General features: G+C 37.2%; 1 protein-coding gene across 1 annotated transcript; it reads left to right on the top strand.

Moving 5' to 3' along the window:
• Positions 1 to 437: 437 nt before the first annotated feature.
• LOC120266857 (DDT domain-containing protein DDR4-like) lies at positions 438 to 12,609 on the top strand. Its single transcript, XM_039274506.1, has 13 exons — positions 438 to 611; positions 4,469 to 4,939; positions 5,041 to 5,151; positions 6,482 to 6,568; positions 6,669 to 6,706; positions 6,774 to 6,855; positions 9,135 to 9,241; positions 9,411 to 9,567; positions 10,090 to 10,182; positions 10,337 to 10,460; positions 11,222 to 11,264; positions 11,349 to 11,540; positions 11,619 to 12,609. The coding sequence occupies exons 1-13, from the start codon at positions 438 to 440 to the stop codon at positions 12,331 to 12,333; spliced, it is 2,394 nt and encodes a 797-aa protein (XP_039130440.1). The 3' UTR covers positions 12,334 to 12,609.
• The last annotated feature ends 27 nt before the right edge of the window (positions 12,610 to 12,636 follow it).

The raw sequence follows: 12,636 nt of genomic DNA, 5'->3' as shown, positions 1-12,636 counted from the left end.
GCACCTGGGAACATTTCGATTGATTTCCTCCATAATTTGCCGCTCGCATGTAGCACGCCGCCATCTGCCGGCCTGCCACGATGGAGGTCGGCGCGAAGCGGATCCCCGAAAAACCTGAGAAGTCTACTCAGCTCTGCTTTGCGCTTGACGGCCTTGAAAAACTGGGAGTTTCTTCTCTTGGTTAGATTTTCACGGCGTTTACCTTCGAAACCAATTTCTCGACCCTCGATGCTCAACCCAACCACTTCTTCGATGCTTGGACAAAATTGGGCTCCGCTGATTTTTACCTGCCTTCCACCGGGGCCTGGCCGAGCTGGGCAAGGCATTGGGGGGTGGTGGTGAGTGGTACAGACAACGGCTCGGGTATGGGCACGTCCCCAACAGAGCTCAGATAACCAAGAAAGTCACGATATTCCGAGTATGTCGCTTTGGCGACCATGCACTGGGTCGTCCCATATGCCTTAAAGCTCGAAAGAGCTCAGGTGGTGGTGCTACTCCCAGGGTTCACGATCGGTATGGGACACGGAACTCCGGGGAGGCATACACGTGAGCCGCCACGGCAGCTCGTGTCCCGAATTGACCTCTTGCCTGCGGGGAGAAGGAGGTTGAAGGTGAGTAGGTTCCCTAGAAGGAACACTAGCTCCTCGACGCGAGCGTGGGACGCTAGGCCGGCATTCTAGCTGAAATAAACAAAGAGAGACAAATTTTAAGCTTAACTCCTATACGGACTTATGCTCAATGCAAATCAAGAATGGATCCACTAGTCTTTAAGGACAACAGTTTTAGAATTTGAACTAAGATCAAATGTAAACCTCTAGCTCGATACCACTAAAATTGTCACGCCCGAACCCAACAGCACGTGGCAGACCGCCACGACGACAAGAAATGGGTCCCACAACGGCCCCACTTTCGAGGTCGTACGTAAAGGCTCAATATAAACCTCGTTATCACAATTATATAACTAGAAGACAACATAATAAAAATATCACAAATAGGGGTTCCCCAAAGATCTAGGGAACCCTAAACACAATATAACATCACAAAGACACAAACCGGGGTTTTAAGATACAAACCCAAATATAAATACAAGAACCACATATAAAGATCAAGTCTAGTGGATCCATAAAGGGTGTCAAATGCACTACTATAACAAACCTAAACAAAAGTGCGGATAGACCACTCTCTACTCTGCAGACAGACTAACTCCTGTCTGACGTCAGCGATGCGAAAAGATAAAGGGGGATGGTGAGTAACGAGAGGTTACCCAGATGAGTGGTGTCGGCATAGATGTAACGAGTGATAAAATATTTTCAAATGGTAATTCGAAGAAAAATAATAGCATATATCGGGTTCAAGTACTCAACATATTAACAAATAACTACGAGGATTCATCAATAGGAAAAAGCAAATAACATTTTAAAACATAATGAACATAGCTCCAAAAATACAGACTGGCCTAAAACAATTCCCACACTAATCGTGGCCGCGACTAGCTGTGGAACCACCAAGGAGTTTTTAAAAACTTTTTAAAAATTTAAAAGAGTTGCCTTTCCTTGGTGTTGCTGATCGAGATCCCCGTGTGGTGACCCGGGTTTCTCACATAGCAGAACCCCTGTCAATGGCTCCGCGCACCTCTTGACCAGGGGTAAACCCAGGTTAACCACGCTCGCCTCCCATCGGCCGGACCGTGGGAACCCCATACTGCGATGTCGGACTAAAGTCCCAGCCGTCACCATTAAAAGCGAGATGCCACATATAATTCTTTTCAATTTCGATTCAAAGAATCCATCGCACAATGTTTAAACCGGAAAATATACATTAAACCATGTTCCATTTGCATACAAATCTTGCGGAAATATACATCAAGCCATATCTTATTTGCATATAAATACTGAAATGTACTTTTAAACCATATCTCATTTGCATATAAATCGAAATGTACTTTAAAACCATATCTCATTTGCATATAAACACGGAAATGCAAGTAAACATGTTTCTTTCAAAATAAATAGGTATAAGCATTCTAGGTTTAACCATTTCAAGTAAATTCGTACTCAAAATATATATCAGGGAAACCAATTTATCATCAAATTTATGTGATAAAACACATGAACAAATACTTTAGTACTCTTATTAAATCTATGCAATTAGAAATTTAACCACTCACAGAACGTCGTCTCGTCCGAGGCGCCCTTTATCGATTGGCAGAGCTCTTCCCTAGAGGATGCTTCGCCACCTAGATACTAGCGAGAATTCAAATTCTAACGAACATAAGAATGATGACCAAAGAAAATGCATGAAAATACAATTTTACACGTCTAGTACGGAACCTTAGGGTTTTAGGGCAAAAACATCGTCATTTTGGATCCAAAGCGACATCATAATGGAGTAAAACTAGTTCTAATGAGTTCGGGGGTAAGAAGAGCTTCGATGTGGACCAAAGAAATACCATAAAAGGCTCAAAATTTTCGGTCTTCTAGATAATTTTGAAATTGCTCTGATGACTTGAACCTTATACTATGGTTTTTCTCCCAATTTACAACTCTAAATCGAAAATTTTCTTCTACAACATCCTCATACATGCATTATAAATCATTGGCTTCAATTTAAGCCTATGGATCATCATATTCATGGAGAAATCGAAATTTTTATATATTTCTAAAAACAAGGAAATACTGGGTGAAATACAAAAACAAAAAACATTGGATATAAGGCTTACTCGGGATTCGGGAGTGAGAGAGGAATAAATTTGATATTGAAGGTCGCGGAAATTCTCGCGGAAAGATTTTTGTTTCTAAATTTATGCTCGGCCGAACAAGAAGAACAAGAAGCAAGGAAGCAAGGAAGCAAGAAGGAAAGGCTTAGAAGAAAGAAAGAAAAAGAATGGGCTAGAAAGCAAGTTTGCCACGTGCTTCAGCCTCTCTAAATTCTCAGATTTTTATTTATTTATTTATTTATTTATGAAGACTGAAATTACCAAAATGCCCTCTAACACAAAATAAAGAGGAATGAGTCCAAAAGACGCTGTTTCCTTTGGTTTTTGGGTGGTTTCACACTACAACTACTGTGCGATCATGCTAAATATCGCTATTAATGAAAATGACCATTTTATCCCTAATGCAAGCATAAAAAAATTTAAATAGGCCCGAGGTCTAAATCAGGACAGGGTACAACATGGTTTGTATGAACAAGTCAACCTTCTTCAATCTTTGCTCGATAATGAGAAGAAAAGGTCTTATGCGAGATACTTTGCACATCACTATTGAAGAACAATTGTTGATGTTTCTACACACTATAGGACATAACCAACGTAATCGTGTCATTGCACACAATTTCCTTAGATCCAGTGAGACTGTTAGCAGGTATTTTAATCATGTTAGCAGGTATCATAATCGTGTCATCGCACACAAATCATTTATTGATAAATATAAATAATGCATCCAATCCAATATAACCTATGTTTTTCCTCTGATTCATTAGTCAGGACTTTATTTACATATTTTTTTTAAAAAAAATCACAAAATTCCAGTAATTATCCATTTTTTTTATAATACTGATAATTTACTATACACATCTAGACTTTAACCATACATTAAAGAAAGTTGAATCCTTAACTCATATCGGGTCAAATACCTTAACTGCTAGACTATTGTAACGGTGGTTCCGTACATATAATTCAAATTCTAAATAATAATAATAATAATAGTAATAAATATATATGAGAAAAATGTATTCTAGGGACGTTCATAATATTTAAAAAGTTAGCGTAAGAAATAAGATGAGAGAGATAGAAAGAAATTGAGATATATAATAGTAGCATAAAAAACACCTTGTACTACTAAAAAATGGGTGGGTGGGGTGCTCTTGTTTGTTTATATAAGTTAACCTATAGCTCTAGTAGAAATAAATATTAATGGTTGTGATTAATTATAATACTGTATGTAGTTAATTTAAATGGTTCACATCAAAATATTATGCATCTTATTTTAATAAAAAAAAATGATCATAAGTGTTGGATCTTCATCCAATGGTCCAGAAGAACATACTTAGATTTTGAATTTATGTAAGTGTTTAGATGATCCGGATTATATATATATATATATATGAATTTACATCCTCTATGAACATTCATAGATAAGAAATTTATAAATGTCTAATTAGCAACCGTTGGATTGTGATCCAACGGCTGACATTGAAAAACAATATTACTATTTATTATACTATAATAAACAGTAATTACTATATATATATATATATATTAGCATAAGGATTATTATTTATCAATGAACATCCGTGTCACCTAATGTCAGATTCTCAGTGTGACCTTAGTTTCGATCGGACCTAATGTTCCCACCCAACCAACTAACAAAGAGACCGACCGAGCCCGAAGTCGCTATCACTCTCTCTCTCTAGTCTTCGTAGAGTCGAACTGACTCCCCAGTTGTCAAAGAAAAGATGTTCTTGAAATTCCCATTATACCCTTCCCCTTCTCCTTCTCCTCCTCCTCCTTCTCTCATGGCCTCCGCCTCCTCTCCGACTCCACTCCCCCCCGATCTCTCTCTCCTCGATCCTTCTCCCTCCCCGGCGCCCCCCGCTCCACAATCCGATCCCTCGATGTCCCCTGACAGGGACGCCCACCCCGCCGCCTCCCCCTCCTGCGGGAACTTCGTCCCCGTCCTCCGACGAGAGGTGGAAGCCGGATCCTTCACCTAGAAGAACCCGCTTCCCTCGCGCATGTACTTCTCGCCCATCCCACCGCCTCCTTCCCCCGCCCGACCCCCGCCCCTCCCCTGCCGCCAAGAAGGAGCGGGAAGAGCGAAGGCAGAATTCGCGGATCGTCACCCCGCTCGCCCCGCCTCAGCCCTCTTCCCCCTCTTTGTTGTCTCGTTGGGAACTACGCTCCATGTGGGAGCTTGCTGCCATCCTAAATTTTCTCCATGTGAGTGTTCTTCGAGGAGAAAGTTGTGTTTTTCCTGTGTTTGTTTTGGGTTTCCCTTGATTTTAAAACTGATTTTTAGGTTGTTGTGTGATTGGCTTTAGGTTTTTAGGCCGCTTTTGCATATCGAGTTGGAGATTTCCGCGGAGGAGCTTGAGACGGCGCTAATCACACCGAATAGTACTCTTGAGTACATTCATATACCGCTTTTGAAGGTCGGTTTCTAGTTTTCCGTGCAAAGATTGTTACTTTTTTCGGTTTAATTTGCTTGTTTCTCTTGTGATGCTTTCACTGAGTTTTACTGGTTAAGGTTCTTTCCTTTGCTTTCCTTGAAAATTGTTCCAGTTTTTTGCTATCACTGGGGTGGTGATTGTAATGGAAACCAATGCTGTAATTCTCTAGTGAAATGGGTTTGCTTGTGAAGAGGAATTTTTGTTTGTGATTTAGCTCACTTGTTTTCCTTCCTGTGTGCAAATTTTGTAGTTTAATCTGCTTGCCTTCTCTTGTGTGCTTTCAATTAGGCTAGATGGTTAAGGTTCTTTTTTTTGCATTTCTTGAAAATTGTTGAGTTTTGTGCTAGCATTGTGGTATATTGGTTATACTAGAAACCAATGCTGTAGTGCTTTAATTGGAAAGGGTGTCCTTATGAATATGAATTTTTGTTTGTGATTTAACTTACTGGTTCTTCTACCTGTGTGCTAATTTTGTAACTCAATTTGCTCGCCTTCTCTTGCATGGTTTTATTGTGGTTAACTGATAACTCTCTTTCTTTTGGTTTCCTTGGAAACTCCTCTGATTTGTGCTAGCATAGGGGTGATGATTGTACTAGAAACCAATGCTGTTCTGCTTCAGTTGAAATGCGTGTCCTTATGACGATGATCTTTTGGTTGTGATTTAGCTCACTGGGTTTCCTTCCTCTGTGTAAATTTTACAACATTAGTTTTTAATCATTTTTTGCTTCATTTTTAATTGTTTTCGGCAAGCTATTGGACATCAGTACAGTAGATTGTTTTCTTTATTTTCTCATCAAATTGCATTGGATTGGAGTGTAGGTTGCTTGAGTAATCAATGCTGTGTTCGAATTATGTGAACAACATTAGAAGGAAGAGGCTTATCATTTCAGTCATGCTTTTTTCTTGTTTAAAGATCATACTTGCAATTTTCTTGAATTTCTTGTTTTTCATTGATGAATATAACATAACATCATAATATAGGTTTATTTGCTCGTTTTGGAGATACCATATCTGATTGCACACCAGAAAGCTTTGGCAAGATAACCATGGCCACTGCATCTTAAATTCAAAGCATGTTTTTTGTGTGGACAAGGACCTGCATCATTGTGTTGTGTTCCTTGTGCATAAGTGAATTTCCTTGTTAAATATTATGATACATTCAACCTTTATGATTTGCATCTCAGGGACTGTTGTTTGATTGAAAAAAATGGTCCAAACAAATGAAACAATTCATTGCAAAATTGGGGTTTTGTTGCATCATGCCTCAACATTTTATTATTTCTCCTTGAGTCTTGATTTAATGTGTTTATAGGCAATCCCTCCTGTTATTCGCATGGCATTAGGGCATGCTACATGGATTACAGTACTTTCTAAGAAGCTGAAAGCTTGGTGGCATTGGGTATGTAACTCAAGCACTTATTTGTTATACAAAAATCATCATTATCAAGTTAATTTTTTCTGTAGTAAATAAAATTTTATTAGAGAACTTGATTCTGTAGGTTGCAGAAGGGGAGATACCAATTGTTGCTTCACATGGGTTAGTTTCTGAAACTCAAGAATCTATATAAAGCAAAAATATTAAAATTTGTTTTTTAACATTTCAGGGAGGAGGTTGAAGCATACAAGGCTCTTGATCCTAAGATCCGTGTGCATATTCTTAAAGCATTGTGTGACATTCGTGTTGAGGTATCTCTTCCCTGCAAATCATTTTCTAAGGCTTGCATTGAAAATCCAAATGTTGATGTAGAATGGTTTATTTATATGTACCTTTCCATCTGCACACCTCCTTTAAACTTGATATGTACATTTTTTTTTGTCCTGCTGAAAAATATAGAAAATGAAATAATCGATATGGAGTTCCTATTTGGTTCTTAGGCCATGATTACAAATTTTATTAGAGTCTAATTTATTTATTTATTTTTATTTTTGGATGTGCGTGTGTATATACATACTGTTTCTAGTGGAAAAGAATATGAGACTACTATCACCATAAATGTAGTTCCTAATTACATAGTGTGTGCGCGTTTGGAGGTTCTTACATACATCAAAACATATGTTTGATCAATGTAAGGAACAATGAGAATGCAAGAGAGCAATAGAATTTAAAGGATATAATTGTGGATTTATATTTATTATATTTGTTTTTATCGATAGAAAGAGATAAATAACTAGGTTCAAGTTTGAAAAGGATAAGGAGAGATACTAGTTGGCTCACCTCTCATCAGAGTGGCTTTCTTATGCGATGAGTCTCATCCTCTTTGACCTTAATCATTTCATCCATCTTTGACCTTTAATGGATGACCAAATCTCCATGACCCTACATCTATCTATCCAAATTTGCGGAGTATATTATATCGTATTTATTATTATTATTATTATTATTATTATCATTATTATAATTATGAAACAGTCAAAATTAAAAATATATTTTAAATTTGATAAAAAGTAAGTTAAAACAAGATAAGATTTATAAAATCATGCAAATTATAAAATGCCTACAAATTCAAAGAAATGATATACAAGATTTTAAAAGATAAAGAGATAGATGAAAATTTATGAAGTTTCAAAAGGATGGCTTAGATTAAAAGCAAAAGATAAACAATAAAAATCTAGATTTTCTAATATATATTTGTGATAAGGGATAGCCTTTCTTGTCTTGAAGAAAATGGCATCTTCACCATATTCCATGTCGATACAATAGTATCTCATGTATTACTCATGTACCCTAATGGTAGAATATACGAACATTGAGAATGTGGTGGCCCCCACCTGATGTTTGTTAAATCTATATTGTGGCCCCATCTAGTGTTGTAGGTTTTATTTTTGGATCGCATTTAACAAACGTAGGACATTTGAAGGTTTTGTCAGGTTTAGAGAACTTGTCTTGAATATGAGAATCTAGAGTATCCATAGATTTTCCTTGGATTTCGCTTCTTGGCACACTTCTTATATGGCGTGGTGAATCTTTTTTGTCTCATTTCTATTTTTCTGTCGGATTTTTTTTTTCTAACTTTATTTCTTCTATTTCTTCTTGTCTTTTTATTTTGAGCCTAAATTTGGTTTTGCTTATATATGCTAAATTTATTTATGATTTTGACTCAAATATTGCACAACTCTCCTTAAATCTTGTCTTATTGGAGTCAGCCAGCAGATGGGCCAGTAATATATTACTTAACGATCCAAATACATCATAGATGCCTTTGCTTTAGCAAATGGAACCCTTAGATTTTGCATGACAAACTGAACGGATACTTTGATTTAAGAAGAGTTCTGGCAGAGCTTTGAATCTTACTTGATTATAAAAGTTGGATAGGAGTGGAAGTTGTGGCACAACTATTGTAGATTGTTGAGTCATGGCAGACAAAACATACTGACAATAAATTATGTAAATTTTCTAGTCATCTTTTCATGGTCTGTAATTAGAGTATCACTCTAGATTGAGAGGAGCTGATTTTATTTCAGCTCTTTTCCTTCACTTCTATTCATTTCCACCATGCGGTGCTCACCTACTGTTTTTGACCTAACTGATGTCAGTAATTGTAATAGTCTCTTTTGTGATAATGTTTTTGCACTTGAAAATGGTCTTTGACCTATTGAAATATTTCCTATATGCTGAGTTTCTTTTAGAGGATCAAGCTGAATTGATTATTCTTGATTTTCATCCTCCTAAAATTAGCTGTTAAATTCCATGTGGAGGCGTGTAATAAGCTTTTGCAATAATTTGTTGTATTCAAACAATCTGAAGGCTACTTATGCCAAAAATATCAGGTATGTTATCAGTAAACTATATATGAATTGCTACTCCTGGCTTCAAGCATATGTTTGTATGTGACAAGACTTATGTTTTACTCCTTTTTCATTGTGCTTATATATGTTTAATACTCCCCAAGTCATGTTTATCTGAGCACTCTGTTGCTGCAGAAAATGCTAAAATAAAAAAACAATCTTTTTGACATACATTGCAGCAAGATGATATACGGAGTTATATGGAAGATTCATTAAAACAAGGCATCCAGATTTCATTATTTCGTAGGGAAAGGATTGGGGGTGATTCACATGGTATCTCATTCTGGTAATGAGAAGCAATTATAAATATTTTAAGCTGATAGCATTTTTTGCCATCATTCTCTCATTATCTTTTTTACTGATAAAAAACAAATGGTAGGATTTATTTTATCATACATATTCATAGAAGTGACACTAGAAAAAGTGATTTTCATCTATTTGCATCTGGTGCGTAGGTACGAAGATGATCCTATACTCGGGCATCGGTTGTATCGTGATATTCGGCAGGTTGAAGTAACAAAAATGAAGGCGAAAGGTGCTCGGTCTGTCCCACCCTTATCTTACCAGTGGGAAACAATAGCAACAAATTTAGATGAATTTCAAGAAGTTTCAGTAAGTCTCTGCATTGGTGGATACTTTTAAGAGGCTAAATTCCTTTGATGTATGTTGCTGTTGATAAGCAGTTTGCAATTGGAGATGATGCATATAGGTTTTTGGTTGTAATTGTAGTTGAATTATATGAACTTGCTTTTTTTTTTCCAGAAGATAGGATTGTGTGTTTTCTTTTGTGGCAATTATGTTAACTAAAAAAACTCATGGATAAGCAATTATTGAATTCGTTTTAAGCTATGGATCAAATGTATTGTACTAGACATGGCAAGACAAAAAATGGGAAGCGCATATTGTGCATGTGTTGTTATTGATTTGGTGTTGTACTAGACTAATGACATAGACTTCAGGTTCAATATGGCAATGCCGTCATTAAACCTAGACTAGTAATCCTGGCAATGCACAGGCTTACACATGTTGATCTTGGCTTTTCTCATAGTTTAAAATAATTCAATTTCTTATTTGCATGCTATATGTTTGGTTTTCTTGCTGATGCACATTTATGTGAACTTGTCAAATCAACAGGAAAAACTTTTTTCAAGTAAAAATAGGATGGAAGCTGCCCTTGGGAAGAAGCTAAAGTTTGACTTTTTGCCAGAGATTGAGAAAATACACAAGGTATCCGGTTCTTCACATATTCATTTATTTGTTTTCATGTGGCTTTTATATGTCTAGGTATGAACCATTTTGTTATAGTCTGTCCGAAGTGCTTTATATGTCAGTGGTTGCCATTGAAGTTAACTAGTTGATCTGCTGTTGACTATTAAAACAGAAGAAAGAGAAGTTGTTGAAAAAACAACACAGGCAAGCCCTGCTTCTTGATGGCTTTTTGAACACAGATGGCATTTCTTCTGGTCGTGCTTTGCGTGATAGAAAACCTGTCACATATACCTTTGGTAAGTACCTCAATAATGGAAATATTTTTCAAGAGATTGTTGGCTGTTGTCTCTAATATCACACTGCAAAATGGTTGAATGATTTGAGGCTGATCTCCTTGAGTAACATTCTCACAAAGAACCTGATACCAAAAACCTAATTTAATTAAAGAATGGTAGAACAATATATTTCCTTTTGCTTTCTGCTAAATGTTGGTTTTACTTTGCTTAGGCTGTTTTGTCTGTCTTGAAGGAAAATTATTCTTAGCATATACTTCATTAGCCACAAATTACCTATATACTGATTTGTCCTTGTCCAAATACTGGTATAATTAGAACTTGTCTTCTTTCGACACTCTGACTTGAGCTTGCCAATTATAATTAGGTATTGTTAAGTTGATTATAAAGTGTTAAGACTGTCAAAAGTGAGGAATGTTCATACAATGAAAAATTGAATGTGTGTGTGCCGCACGCGTGCGCACACACGTGTTTGTGTGACTCTGAGGGAAACAAGTGAGGCATCACCATCAATTTCTGAAGACATCCTCTTTCAAGCATTTGCTGTTTTATTTTTTACAACACAAACCTGAATGCTTTTATATTTGTGCTTACGTGATCTGTGCACATATTTTCTCAAAATTTATGAACCAGTTGGTGTAGTTTGGTCTTTTTAAAATATTGCATATGATACTGATCTGTTATGTTGGAATGTGTTGGTTTTTTGTTATTTAAAGTAAGCAAAATTCTGAATTAATCACATCATGGCGAAACAATTTTTGCAGATGATTATGACCGTTCAATCAGTGAGGCGATAAAGATAACAAAGTATGTATCATATCTTCCTGTCTTATTTGGGTCTTTTATCAAGAGGAAAAATGGCACTCATGGCTTACAATATCAACATGACAGGAAAAGGCAAGCCTCCCCTGAGCATGCTGTCCAAAGAGAAGTTGTGGTTAAACCCAGCAGTGCGCCACTGGCTAATGGTAAAAGCAGTGGCCCATCTTACATTTCTCAACGTGTCTCTGATGTCTCCGGATCTTTGGAGTCACATAATGAAGCAATTGATGCAGAACACAATTCTGAGCCTCTTGACAGAAGGTAGTATGTTCTCACTTAAATGTTATGCTTCTGCTGTTATATTATTATTCATGTTCTTTTATTATCATCCAATGTCAGCAACCGGCGGAGGAAAAGACCAGAAAGATATTCCGAGAAGGAATTTGTTCAAGCTGTCTCGGATGATGCAGACTTCGACAGTGATGATGATATAGTTGGAGAAGCAGTGTATGATGAGGAATATCTCGAAAGCCGAAAACGTAAAAAGATGGTAAGCAGCTCCGCCTCTGATGGAGATGAAGAATACCGTTGGGAGGATGAAAGTCCAGATGATGAGGAAGAAGAGGATGAGTCCCTGAGTATCAGTGAGGACATGGACAAGCCCCGCCGTGTCAAGAAACTCCTGAATCATAGCAGGCGGGAGACAAAAACAAGATCAGTTGGTGAGCTACAGTCAGGCCTTCGACGCAGCAAGAGGTCCGCAAGACTCCGTGGAAACTACCGACAATATGAATTGTCCGAGAGTGATGGAGATTCTGCAAAGCGTGCGAAACCTAAAGCCACCAACAGGCATTCAGATACAAAGGGTGACCTGGAAATGCCGTCATTGAGTCAAGAATCTCAGTGCAAAGTTGGTGAGAAACCGAAGCATCCTGATTTGATCCAGGATGGCATGGAAGAAAAACAACAGCAGCAGCAAATAGTTGAGAAAAAAGAAAGCTCCGAACAAGACGACAACAATGTGCGATGCCATTTTCTAGATCTAAATGAGCTTGCTCCTGGAACTGGTTTTGACGAAGGAACTAGTGCCATGATGAGGACAACTTCTGATTAAATTTAGGTAGGTTTTAGGCTTTCCATTCTAATGTGACAGAGAAGAAGAAGAAGAAAAAGAAGAAAGTACACCAACATATAACCAACGGCTCTTCGGAGGGGGAAGCATTAGGACTAGAATGTGTATACTTAGTCATCTTCTTGTTGTTTGATGTCCCAAGTACCATTTGCTACTTGGTGACTCTTTCTAGGGTTTTCTCCCCCCCTGTTGTGCTCATTGAGTGTACCATATTCTAACTTTTCTAGAGTTAATTTAATATGGGCCTTAAATTTGTCATATTTTTTTTTTATTTATGCATGATTT

Source organism: Dioscorea cayenensis, chromosome 8 (assembly GCF_009730915.1).
Source record: "Dioscorea cayenensis subsp. rotundata cultivar TDr96_F1 chromosome 8, TDr96_F1_v2_PseudoChromosome.rev07_lg8_w22 25.fasta, whole genome shotgun sequence".
NCBI classification, from domain to species: Eukaryota; Viridiplantae; Streptophyta; class Magnoliopsida; order Dioscoreales; family Dioscoreaceae; genus Dioscorea; species Dioscorea cayenensis.
The sequence above is the reverse complement of the archived record's forward strand: the minus strand, read 5'-3'. Positions and strand labels throughout refer to the sequence as shown.